Source organism: Equus przewalskii, chromosome 10 (genome assembly GCF_037783145.1).
Source record: "Equus przewalskii isolate Varuska chromosome 10, EquPr2, whole genome shotgun sequence".
Taxonomy (NCBI): Eukaryota; Metazoa; Chordata; class Mammalia; order Perissodactyla; family Equidae; genus Equus; species Equus przewalskii.
The window spans coordinates 17,097,792-17,111,841 of record NC_091840.1 but is presented as its reverse complement, the minus strand read 5'-3'; the positions used below and the strand labels follow the sequence as shown (position 1 = coordinate 17,111,841).

Genomic DNA, 14,050 nt, shown 5'->3' with positions numbered 1-14,050 from the left:
GAATCCTGCGACATGCTTTTTTAGAAATGTACTTTAGAAATGTGAAGTTTCCTTTTTAAAATTAAGGGAGGATTTCCTAGTCCAAACGTTTGATGTTATTGTACTAAACATAGTAGACTGTGATGAGTCTCTAAATTAGGTGAAGTTAACTGACAGGAGCAAGGGGTGTAGGGGAGGAAAGTGGAAAGGGAAGGATTGGGGTTTGAGAGCAGCTATGAAGAGTGAAGGGTATTTTTTTCTGAAATGGTAAACTCAGTGAAAGAAAAACTAGAGAAACTTTGGTATGCTTTTGTTCATAGAGGAATAGCCCACCAAAAATCAGACATTTAACATAATTATTTTAAGAATAAAGATAAGGGGCTATAGGAAACTATAGGAGTGGAGAATGGACTGCTCTACTTATTTAAATGGCCACATAGGGCTAGTGGCTACCATTTTGGACAGTGCAAATCTAGAAGAGTCCATCAGTTTTATTTTTATGTTCCAAAGATTTAGATCCATGGACTGAATAACATGTTGTATGTATATTCTCTGTGTTTGTAGCATTGAAAGAGACCATCGATACATTGGACTGCGTGACAGAAAGTAATCAGTCTGCTAAGGACAAATATTCAGATGTACTTGAAAACACTGATAGAACTTATTTCACTGATGATAGTCTTCAAGAAGTGCTGAATGATTTCTTTCTTGAGGGTGAGTTGATTGACCAGATAACCAGCAGCTTCTAATAAAAATTTCTTCTGAAATTGTATCCAAGGGTTTCAAACTATTTTACCAAACAGTAATTAAGCTTTTTTTTTTTTTTGAGGAAGATTAGCCCTGAGCTAACTGCTGCCAATCCTCCTCTTTTTGCTGAGGAAGACTGGCCCTGACCTAACATCGTGCCCATCTTCCTCTACTTTCTATGTGGGACGCCTACCACAGCATGGTGTGCCAAGCGGTGCCATGTCTGCACCCAGGATCCGAACCGGCGAACCCTGGGCCGCTGAAGCGGAACGTGCGCACTTAACCACTGCCCCACCAGGCCGGCCCCAGTAATTAAGCTTTATATTTAGGTCCTAAATAACACCATAAATTTATTGGAACACTGTTTACTATAGACCAGATTTAGGGATATGCCTTATCTTGTATATCCACAGAGATTTACTTATTACAGTATCAAATGCCTGAATGATCTCCTGGACTGGATTGTAAAGTTGGTCGCAAAGTATTTATGTATGTTGCTGTGTGGCTTTGAAATAATGTTTCTTCCTAGAGTTATCTCATTTTAAAGTTAACCCCTTTCTCTTATGAGTTTGAGAGAAGTCTTTATAGTTTCCCAGCTTTCTTTTTTTTTTTAGGTGAAAGGCCCTTTGAGATGTACAGGTTATTGCTGAATAATTAAATTAAAATGTTTGTCTCTATAACACTCTATATAAATGTTGAGCTGCTGTTTGCTCTGTTTACAAAGAATCTACCTGATCCATCTATACTCTTATCTGGGATATACCCAGATGGATTTTACCCATATTTAGAAAGCCATTTCCTGCCTTTAAATTTAGCTTCAGCTAAAAAGTAAAATCAGATTTGCCTTCCGGGGAACAATTGGCAATGTCTGAAGATGGTTCTGGTTGCAGCCAAAACTGATGAGGGAGGACTGCTGACGTCTAGTGAGTAGAGGCAAGGGATGTTGCTAAACATCCTGCAACGTACAGGACAGTAATCCTGCCCCTGTATAGTTATCTGGCCCAAAATGTTAATTGTGCTGAGGCTGAGAAATCCTGTTTTAGAGTTATCTTATAAAATTGCCCAAACCTATTATTTTGAAAGTACTTTTTAATAGATTAGTTGTTTTGTTCATCCTTCTTAGAACAAACTAAAAGAATTAAGGTAAATATAATTTACCTTTATTCTAACCTCCCTTTCTTTCAAGGTAATACCTGAACTAGCTGTGAGTTATTCTAAACTGTTCTTTAACTGTCATATGGTCCATCTTTGCAAATGGACAGATTTTATTTCTACACTTGTCCCTCAAATAGAACTCTGTACCAATTTGCATTTATGTAAGAAGTGTGTGGGATATGTGGGTATAACTACAACTTGTCCTTAAAAAAAGCTCCAGGATTAGATAGATAATAGATAGAGAGGCAAGCAGGAATAGTGAAGGACAATTCAGACTAATAATTAAATGTTTTATTGGATATATGGACCTGGGGATTAACCTGCCTTCTTAGAGAGAAAGGAAGCATCTGTGATATTAGAAACTGCCGTATTTTAGAAGCTGATGGAGGATGACAAATCCATGAAGGTGTTTAGAAATAAGAGGATCATGAAAAGAGAATAATATTCTGGAAGCCAGGGGAAGATTTTCGAGAAGAAGGGAATGGTCATCAATGATAAATGTTACTGAGAGAGGAAGTATTTATAGTCTATCCACTGGTTTCCTTTCAAATTGAGTAAGATCAGGATGCCATTCCTTATTGTATAATCTCTCTCAATTTGCAGATTTAAGGAAAAAGACTTTGTCTTCGAATCTGAAATTACCAAAGGCAGACGGTAAGAACTTTATATATAAGAGAAAACATTGCCTATAAAAGAATTATTTTTTAGGATCATTGCCAAGTGCCAATAGATTGCCGGTCCATTCTGCCCACTCCAACCAGAATGATACTTTTTCCAAAATAGTAATCTGATCATTTTACGTCCCCCTATTTATAACTCTTTAAACATTTCCGATTGTTGTTAGGATAAAGATCAAAATCCTGCATGCCCTGCCTATCTAGCATAATTTTGCACCATTCTCCTTGCTTTCTGTACTTTAACTACATTGGCTTTCTTTCAGTTCCTTAGTTACTATCTTTTCCTCCCACTGCAAGGCTTTTGCATATTATATTTTCTGGAATATTCTTCCCTGAATCTCTTTAACCTAGTTAACATTTACTCATCTTTCAGATGAGTGTCAGTTTCCTCAGGGAAGCCTCTCATTATCTGCTAGTCTAGGTCAGTTTCCTTTGTTATATGCTTTTATTAAACCGTGCTTCTTTCATAGCACTTATTTCATATTATAAATATCTATTCATATTTTTGATTATTTGGTTAATGAGTCTTTTCCCCACTATTCTGGAAATGTCATTAGGCCAAGGACCGTGTCTCCTCTTTGCTCACCATTGTTTCTCCAGATCCTAGCGCAGTCCTGGCTCTCAGTGGTGCTTAGTAATAGTTAATATTACTAGTTAATACTTATATAATATTTACTCTGCTAGGCATTGTTCCAAATCTTTTACGTTATTAACTCGTATAATTGTAAATATTTATAGGATGAATGAATGAATAATCTGTCTTCTTATCTCTTTAGCTTCCTCTCTCATCAATTCTGCATTTGTATTTATTCTGTAGCCATACTACTTATTATAATTTAAATTGGCTCTATTTGCTTTTGGTCACATGTCTTTGCATGTGCTGTTTTCTTAGTATACGTTTCCTGTCAGACGAACTCAAATTTTTTTCCCCAGAGTCAGCTCAAATGTCATCTCCCATCCCATAAGACTCCCCAGGGTTCATCATTTATTAAATCTAGATTAGATGAATTTCCTCAGTGCTTCTGTAATATCTTATGCATATTTTTTTCATGATACTACCTGTATAATATGTTATAACTTTGTTTACGGACATGACAGATTCAGTCCCCATCCTCAAGATATTTACGGGAAACTCTTTGATGAGAGGGTTGAAATTTTCATTGTTGATCTTAGTAGCTGTAAAATAAATGTTAGAAGAACGAATATAGGTTTAAGATGGCATTGTGGTATTCTTTCCAAATGACCTCCATGAAGGTTTAGATCTGCTGGTAAAATACAACAATTTTGAGACTATGGAAACATATGCAATAACTTCATTTTGGGATTGAGGGAGAAATGGAGTGGAAAATGGTATTGATGAAAAATTAAAACACCTAATGATGATTATGTTTTACATTTTTAATTGGTCTGGTATCAGCAGGACTGCCCTATTTGGGTTGTATGGGTTGTGCCTTGCACAAAGTTGCCTGGTTGAGAGGGTACGAGTAGAAACTGAAATGCAGTCCATATTCTACTGTGCTCTCCAGGCTTTGAACCCCAGTGCTAGATGTAGCTGCCCAGAGGAAGGTGTGCCTCTTTGCAATTGATACATAAAGAGGGTGTACTTTTTTCCAGTTCACACAGCAACATAATATGGACTAGCAATGGTTCTGGGGATCAAGAACTTCAATCTCAAGTTTTAACCTGTATTTCTTTACCTTATCAGTTGGTAGAAATCTTTAGACCTACATGTAGAGGATATAACTATTATTTAAGAAGAGCTTACAGCTTATTCAGTATTTAATGGATGAATAGATTTAGATAACCCATGATGTTCTCTTTGCCATGAAATTTTTGGTTTCAAATGCTGCGTCAATAAATGGATTTTCGGTTATAAATAGAAAATATTTTACTTTTCTTCTGCAGAGATTTTGGTTAAAATAAATATTTAAGAATTTACCTATAGTGGATTTTGGACAAACTTTTTGCATTTTTAAAAAGAATAATATCTTGTATATATTTATTTATCTTTGTAGCGATTAAAGAAGCTGCTCATATCTTATCACATGTTGATAATGGCAAGATTGGTATACCTAACTTGGAGCGTGCCCTGAAAAATTTGAATGTTAATTTAACTGAGGAGGACTTCAATGAAGCCCTTAAAAGTTGTGACATGAGTGGTGAGCATCTTTTTGGCTTGAGATTCTTTTAATTTTTCCCTATTTATGGGAAACAATCTTAGAGTATATATGTATGAAGGTAAAATGCTAAACGGAGTCATACTGGAGTCTTAAGTTGATATAAATTAGAGTCAAAATAGCCTACTAATTTAAATATTTATTGACCATATCTAATTGTTCATACTCATCTGGACACTATATAAGCTTATTTGGATAATTACCATTCATTACTTATAAACATGGGTGGGAAAATACGATACGTAATAATGACACCAGCAGCTTCACTTTGATTTATAGTCTTTCCACAGAGGAGGTCTACCTTCATCTGTCCATTTATAGTACCTGTCCCATTTTGTTTTTTAACCAAAGGAAAAACTTGAAGGATCACTACATTTTAAAAGACCAGTTATTTAGTTTTGGTCATTGTTTCCAAGTGGGCCCATATTTTCCTTTGTTTTCCATCTTTGACTTCATGTAATATATACTCGATCTCCTTTCCTATACACATTCATTGTTAAGAAGTCAAATCATGTAGAAGTACTTCTAGAAGCTGCTGAGTTTCATTGGGTTTAGGTAACCTTTTATTTTGGGCTTATCTTAACAAGTTATAGGAGTCCTATGGACTCCTGTGAGTCCTAGGGTTTGAAAGCCTCCTCAGCACAGTTTGGTTATTGCTTTTACCAGGTGCCCCAGATTATTATTGACCTTGATCAATTTTTATGTTTTGACCTGGGGTTTCTTATGTCGTGAGAGGTATAAATTTAAACTCCAAACCCACATGAGATGCAGGCTGGGATTTCAGTTTTTCACAGGAGATTTTTTTGCACTGCTTCTCAGAATTAGAAAGATTTAGGTCTCTGTTGTTTACCTGGGCCAGTGAATGTAGTATTTTAATCTCTTTTTCACTGGATTGAAATCCTTTAAGCATCTCAGTTTTATTTGGTATCTAAATTCAAATTCTCCACTTAGCGTGGCCCCAAGTCCTCTTTTATGACTCTGCATGAGCATTTAAATCAAGCACTTAGCCATTTCTGGGTTTGATATGTATCCCCAAGATAGCTGTAGGCTTAGTACTCACTGGTGTCCACTCTGGATCTCAGTGCCCACTTAAAGTTTTATTATTTCCTTTTCATATGACTAGGTCATGCATTCATAGAATGTTGTATTTCGTACAGCATCTCTGGAAATTTGTAATGGGATGGTTTCTGTGCTACCTAGTCTGCTATTTTGTTATAACTTGAAGTCTCCTTAATGCAGTTACAGCCCCTAGATTTTCTGTGGTTGCATTTTACTTCAAGTGTGTGTGTGTGTGTGTGTTTGTGTGTGTATCTTAATAGTTAACATTGTCACCTCTGGCCTTAGACTGCCTCAGTTCAAATACAGCCTCTAGCACTTCCTGGCTTTGTAACCAGAACAAGTTATTTATTGTCTTTCTGCTTTCATCTTTTAAAAATAGGTGTATTAAACGTACCCATGTGATAGAATTATTGTGAAGATTACATGAGTTAATAAATGTAAAGCACCATAAAAAGATGCCTAGTATATATAAGAAACTTGAAAGTTATGTAAGTTCTCACTTTTGAGTAAGGACTCAAAAAATGTTAACTATTAATATAATTAACTGTTCAATGGGTGGTTCCTAAAAGTATGAAAAGTTCTATTGAAGTAGTTTCAGTAGTTTGAGACAGAAAATGACCTTGAATGGAATTTTGGATAGCTATTGTAAATCAGAACCTTTATTTCATGTGCCAATTCAGTATCAGATTTTTAACATCAGCATGCTTGATTTTGACCTTCCAGATAGTAAGGAGGTGGATTTAAAAGATTTCTTAAAGGGAATTAGAGAAAGTCCGCATTTCAAAGAGTCTGTAGGTAAGTGAATACTTGTAGTTCAAAGAAAAGTGACTGTAGATTAAAGATAATGAAATGACATCTAAAAAATGGCTATATAGATTTCAAGTTTTTAATTTGTAGTCTATAGTTTCTAAAAGGATTTCAAACAGCTTATGAAATATAAGTAATACAAGAATATAAAAAATAAGTGAGGAAAATGGGGCAAAGTTATAATGAAGGGAAAATAAATAAGACAGGGTTGAAGAAGATTCATAGTAAATACCTTTGCTGTTATTACAGAGTCCTTCTTCAAGAGGAGTTAAGTTTTCCTTCATTCTAGGGGTTCTGGATATGAATTAAATCAGATCTGGAAATTGGATGAGGGACTACGACTCTTTGTTGTGCAATCTCAAGCCAGGCCTCTGTAGTTTTCATGTGTACCCAACTGGACTTGCCCATCTATTTCATTTATAGAAATCTTAACTTCAACTAATCAGTCCTTCTAAATCTCTGTAGTATTAATCCCTATATCTTTCTTATTACCATATCATCTCTTGCCAAACTACATCATTTTGCCCCTGCTATTTAAAGACTATTGCTTGGCCTCTGCCCCAAGGTTTCTCTTATCTTCCTTGAAATTAGGGAAACCATTTCAACACCAATATCTTTTCCTAACCCCCAAATCTAAAGAGAACGCCTACCAAAGAACTCTTCATAGATACAGATACCCTTATCAATGATATATTTCTAAATGCATAGGTGAAACAAATGTCTTTTTCTTACACTTTTAATATCTGTAAAATTGGAATACCTTTCTAATCTATGGTTTTTTTTATCAGAGGTACATTTTTTTTGTTGAGATATGATTCACATACCGTAAAATTTATCCTTTTAAAGTGTAGAATTCAGTGGTTTTTGGTATATTCATAAAGTTGTGCAACCATCACCACTCTATTTCCAGGTCATTTTCATCACCCCAATCCAGGTCATTTTCATTGCCCGAAAAGACTGTACCGTTAAGCAGTTATTCCCCATTCCCACTTCTCCCCAACCCCTGGCAACCACTAATCTACTTTCTGTCTGTATGGATTTGCCTGTTTTGAACATTTCATATAAATGGAATCATATAATATGTGGCCTTTTGTGTCTAACTTCTTTCATCTAGCATACTGCTTTCAAGATTCATTGATAGTACAGCATGAATTAGTACTTATTCCTTTTTTGGTGGAATAATATTCTCTTATATGGATATACCACATTTTGTTTAGCCATGTATCAGTTCGTAGATATTTGGGTTGTTTTCAGTTTTCAGCTCTTATGAATAGTGCTGCTATGAACATTTGTGTACATTTTTTTTGAATATAGGTTTTTGTGTGGACATAAATTTTCATTTCCCTTGGATATATACCTAGAAATGGAATTGCTGGGTCCTATGGTAACTTTATGTTTAGTTTTTGAGGAACTGCAATGTGTTTCCAAAGCTGCTGCACCATTTTATGTTTCCACTAGCAATGTATGATTTCTCTACATCCTAGCTAACACTTCTATTGTCTGTCTTTTTTACTATAGTCATGCCAATGAGTATAAAGTAATTCACTGTGGTTTTAATTTGCATTTCCCTGATGGCTAATAATCTTGAGCATCTTTTCATGTGCTTATTGGCCATTTGTATATCTTCTTTGGAGACACGTATCCTTTGCTTATTTTAAAATTGGGTGATTTGTCAACTTGTAAGAGTTCTTCATATGTTCTGGATACTACACCTTTGTCAGATAAATGATTTGCAAATGTTTTCTTCCATTTTATGGGTTATCTTTTTTCTTTCTTGATGATGTCCTTTGAAGAAAGAAAGTTTTTAAATTGGGTGCAAGTCCAATTTGTATTTCTTTTGTCACTTCTTTTAGTGCCATTTCTAAAGATAATCCAAGATCATGAAGATTTACACTAATGTTTTCTTCTAAGAGTTTTATAGTTTTAGCTCTTTTTTTCAATCTTTGATCCATTTTGAGTTAATTTTTGTATGTGGTGTGAGATGGGAGCCCACTTTAATGCTTTTGCATGCAGATATCCAGTTATCCCAGCATCTTTTGTTGACAAGATTGTTCTTTCCCCATTTAATGGTTTTGGCCCCCTTGTCAAAAATCGGTTGATCATAAATGATTGGTTTATTTTTTGGACTCTCAGTTCCATTCCATTGATCTTTATTTTGTCCTTATGCCAATACTGCATGGTCTTGATAACTGTGGCTTTGTAGTAAAGTAGTAACCTAAACAGCAATTTTTAACCAGAGCAGGGCACCAGAATTACCTGTAAAGCTTGATTCACCTGATTCTACTTTTGTCTATGATGAAGTAGCTAGTATCAGAGCAACCCTCCTGCTGAGAATAATTATAAAATCTGGACTGAATTAAGCAGCATCTGCAAGCCCAACAACTGTTTGAAGGCATTGGAAAGCAACCAAGGTTGTCACAATTTGTGGGGCCATAGGATAAATACAAAGAGCATGGCTTGTAGCTGCTGCTGCTGCTGCTGCTTGTTTATTTTATCTCTGTAATGTAACATTAAGTTAAATAATGCAATATAGTTTTGAAGTAAAGCTTATTTGTAATGCTTCACAATTATTTCAGGGGCCACATGTGAAGTGTTCTGTGCCAAAGAGGTAAAGGTTGACCACTTACATATGTCTACTTGAAAGGCACAGTAGCTAAGAGCATGGACTTTGGAACTGTAGTATCTGGACTTGAATCCTGGCCCTGCCAGTTACTGCTAATATATTCTTCAGTAAATCACTTAATCTCACTAACCTCAATTTCTTCATCTGAAAAATGGGTTGCTAATGCCTACTTTGGGGTTATTATGAGGCTTAAATAGGTAAAGTAAAAGTACTTAGAACAATATCTAGCACTTAGTAAGTGCCCAATAACTGTTAGCTATTATAATACACAATGGTATTTAAAACTATACTAATAGTTTCATGTAAAATTTTTTTATGCAACACAAGCCTATTAAGTGATAGCAAGTAATATACTCTATTTCTGCTGTTGAAACATTTGTTTTGCTTTTTGCAGCTACACAGCTACTCTTAGCTACTACCCAAATTCTCCAGAATGATCTAATTGATGTTTCTGACCTCAAGGCATTGTTGATGAATGATGATCTTCATGCGGCTAATGCTTTACTTGATGCAGTATCAAGACATCTACCTGAACATGGTTAGTAGTTTGAACGCATCTGTGTTATAAAGGCCGTCCTCTCCCAGTGAGGGTGGGGGATGTATGGATAAGACATACAGTGATCATGGCACCATGTGGGAGCTGCAGTGAGATGACTGGTGAACATTAGCACTGCCCTCCTGGTGTGCCAACCCTGAGCTCCATGGAACCAAACAAAGGGGAAAGTCAGGGCCTAGCTTATTCCTGTGGGAAGCCAATGGTGGTGGTACCTGCGAGGTGAGGTTACTTTGTGAACTGACTGGCATGGGCAGTATTCAGTCAGAATGCTATCCACAGAGTAGAACTGAGTCCTGGAGGCCCTTTTGCCAGGTGATAACCCTTTGTGAGCTAATTTATGCTGATATCCAGGGATACCTTAAGGGGTGCTGCACATGGTTTTGGCTCAGGGAAGCAGGTGTATATAAATGTACAAAATAATTTCATTATTTTAATGACTGGTATAGTTGATTATTATCTTAGGGGATTTTTACCTGAGTTGAGGAGTATTGTTTTTCTATTTTTTAGAAGAGACTTTTTCTTCCTCAAATGTAAAGTAGAATTTGAAGCCATATGGGCCTAAACTTTTATTTATTAGAAGGTTTTGGATTATTGATTTAATTTCTTAAATTCTATGACATTACAAAATATTCTATTTTCTTGTTAATTTTGGCAAGCTGGGTTTTTATAGGAATTTGTCCATTTCATCTGACTTTTCAAATTTATTGAATAAAGTTGTCTTTGATATCTGTTTGTGCCCTTTAACAACATCTCCCCAATTCCCTCATCCTCAGCCCCTGGTAACCACCATTCTATTCTCTGTTTCTATGAGTTTGGCTTTTTCAGATTCCAAATATTAGTCATATCATACAGTATTTATCTTTGTCTGGCTTATCTCAGTAAGCATAATGCCCTCAAGGTCCATCTACGTTGTTGCAAATGGCAAATTTCCTTCTTTCTCATGGCTGACAAATATTCCACTGTATATATATATTATGTCTGTTTATCCATTCATCTGTTGATGGACACTTAGCTTGTTTCTATAGTTTGGCTATTGTGAATAATGCTACAGTAAACATGGGCGTGCAGATATCTCTTCAAGATCTGGTTTTCATTTCCTTTGGATATATACCCAGCAGTGAGATTAATGGACCATGAGGTTGTTCTGTTTTTAATTTTTTGGGGAACCTCCAAGCTGTTGTCCATAGTGGCTGCACCAATTTACATTTCCACCAGTAGTGCACAAGAGTTCCCTTTCTCACATCCTTGTCAACACTTCTCTCTTGTCTTCTTGATTATAGCCATTCTAACAAGTGTGAGGTGATATGTCATTGTGGTTTTAATTTGCATTTCCCTGATGATTACTGATGTTGAGCACCTTTTCATGTACCTGTTGGCCATTTGGATGTCTTCTTTGGAAACATGGTTATTCAGTTACTCTGCCCATTTTTTAATTGGATTGTTTGTTTTGTTGTTATTGAGTTATGTGAGTTCTTTATATATTTTGGATATTAACCCCTTATCCAATATATGATTTGCAAATATTTTCTTCCATTCTCTAAGTTGTGTTTTCATTTTGTTAATTGTTTCTTTTGCTGTGCAAAAGCTTTTAACTTTGATGTAGTCCCACTTGTTGGTTTTTGCTTTTGTTGCTTGTGCTTTTGGTATCATATCCAAAAAGTCATTGCCCAGACCATTGTCAAGGAGCTTCTTCTTTATGTTTTCTTCTAGGAATTTTACAGTATCAGATCTTATGTTTAAGTCTTTAGTCCGTTTTGAGTTAATTTTTGTGAGCGTAAGATAGGGGTCCAATTTCATTTTTCTGCATATGGTTATCCAGTTTTCTTAACAGCATTTATTGAAGAAACTGGCCTTTTCCCATTAAGTGATTCTTGGCTCCCTTGTCAAATATTAGTTGACTATATATGCAGGGGTTTATTTCTGGGCTTTCTATTTTGTTCCATTAGTCTATGTGTTTTTATGGTTTAGTCCAATTACATTTATATTTTCTCACTGTATCTCCTATGTTTTTTACCCCCTCTTTGTATTTCCCATTCTTTTGCTTCTTTGCATTCATTTTCTGTTTTCTTCTGACTTATTTTCTGGTCCACTAATTCCCTGGTTGTGGTTATTCTGCTGATAAATTCATTCACTGAATAATTGATTATGTTTAATACACTTTTCAGATCTAGAATGTGTACTTGATTTTTTTTGTCTATTTGATTTTTAAAATAGTTTCTAGTTCCATGCTGAAATCCTCAATCTTATTTTTTGTGACAGTACTGTACTGTTTTAATTACTATAGCTTTATAGTATAGTTTGAAATCAGGGAGTGTGATGCCTCCCGCTTTGTTGTTCTTTCTCAAGATAGCTTTGGTTATTCAGAGTCTTTTGTAGTTGCATAAACATTTTAGGATTGTTTTTGCTATTTCTGTGTAAAATGTCAGTGGAATTTTGATAGAGATTACATTGAAACTATAGATAGATTTAGGTAGTGTAGACATTTTGAGAATGTTAATTCTACCGATCCATGAACACTGGATATTTCTCCTTTTGTTTGTGTGTTCTTCAATTTTTTTCATCAAAGTCTTGTAGCTTTCATTGTACAGATCTTTCACTTTCTTGGTTTCACTCCCTTTTTTCTCTTTCTTTTCCTTCCTTTGCAGTTTTAACATATAATGCTTGAGGCTTATAGGACTTCTTGAATTTGTGACTTTATGTCTTCAGTTTGGAAAGTCCTCAGCCATTATTTCCTTAAATTTTCTCTATCCCAGTCTCTCTTTTCTCCTTCTGGGACTCCAATTACATGTATGTTATGTTTTCCCACTGTATTGCCTGTGTTTTTCACCCCCTCTTCTGTATTTTGCATCCTTTTCCTTATTCAAGTTCATTTTGTGTTTTCTTCTGACATATTTTCCATTTCACCAAATCTCTGGCTGTGACTATTCTGCTGATAAATTCATTCACTGAATAATTAATTATGTTTAATATACTTTTCAGATCTAGAATGTCTGTTTGATTTTTTATTTTGTCTATTTGACTTTTAAAATGGTTTATAGTTCCCTACTGAAATTATTAATCTTTTATCTCTTTGAACATTGCAAACATAATTGTTTTGAAGTCTGATTCTGATACTTTTACCCCAATGTCTGGAGTCCGTGTGTGTCTGTTTTTAGTTTCTTCCTGGTGCTAGTAATCTAGGATCATCTCTATCAAATTTCAAGGATTAGGATAATTCAAAAGTGAACTGTAGTCCCTGCAAGGCTTGTTTAATTTTGGTTAACCTTACTCCATCCCCAAATGAGAGAGATTTACCACAGCTCTCTCCTCTTGGTGGACTCTGAATTCTAATCCTCGTCCCTGTAGCCATGCAAGGTTTCAAAAGTGCTACACATCCTGTTAGCAGCATCTTATGCAATTGATAAGTGCCCCCAGCAGAAAAGTAGCCTCATCTATTCTGAATCTCTGACTTATTCTACATCCTATCCTTGTTAGCTCTTCGATGCTATGAATCCTATGTTTTTCCCCTTTTATATGATATCTTTAGTGAGAATGTTGATTCAAATTACCTAAATTTCCCTAATGAGCTTTTGTCTAGTGGTTCTATTAACTGCAGAGAGAGATTTGTTAAAATCTTCTATGTGTTATCTGTATTTTTCCTTGTAGTTCTATCAATTTTTCCTTTATTTACTACTTTTTCAATAGATTTAAAAAATTGAGGAATAACTTACATTGAGATTCAATTCTTAAGTGTACAACTTAATACATACACAAGAATGTTCATAACAGTTTTCATAGTAGTTACTTATGATAGTCAAAACCTGGTACGACTCAAATGTCCAAGAACAGTAGAATGGATAAATTGTGATTGACATACAATGGAATATTATATGATAAAGAATGAACTACTGCAATCAGAAGATTACAAATGAAACTCAGAGATATAAAGTTGAATGAAAGAAGCCAGACACAAAAAAAGAACATACAGTATGATTTCATTCATCTGAAGGTCGATAACAGGTAGAATTAATCTGTGGTGTTGGCTTTCAGAATAGTGGTTACCTTTGTGAATGGGGATATTGACTAAGAAAAGGCACAAGGGAGAGATACCTGGTGAGCTGGAAATGATCTAGGTGGTAGTTACACAGATGTATATTTTATATATGTTTATATAGTGTATATTTATTATATATCATCTATATTTTATATATCCACATATATATGTAAAAGTCAGGAAATATTAAAGAATGCCACACTGAAAACTACAAAATTGCTGAGAGGAATTTAGGAA

The 14,050-nt window shown here is 35.1% G+C and overlaps 1 protein-coding gene across 1 annotated transcript in view; it reads left to right on the top strand.

Moving 5' to 3' along the window:
- EFCAB3 (EF-hand calcium binding domain 3) overlaps nt 1-14,050 on the top strand; it is a 494,329-nt gene that overhangs the window by 72,383 nt on the left and 407,896 nt on the right. The window contains exons 17-21 of the mRNA XM_070561747.1: nt 544-693; nt 2,485-2,535; nt 4,574-4,717; nt 6,518-6,589; nt 9,619-9,762. Of these exons, the coding sequence (XP_070417848.1) occupies nt 544-693; nt 2,485-2,535; nt 4,574-4,717; nt 6,518-6,589; nt 9,619-9,762 (561 nt within the window). The remainder of the gene's footprint in view (nt 1-543; nt 694-2,484; nt 2,536-4,573; nt 4,718-6,517; nt 6,590-9,618; nt 9,763-14,050) is intronic.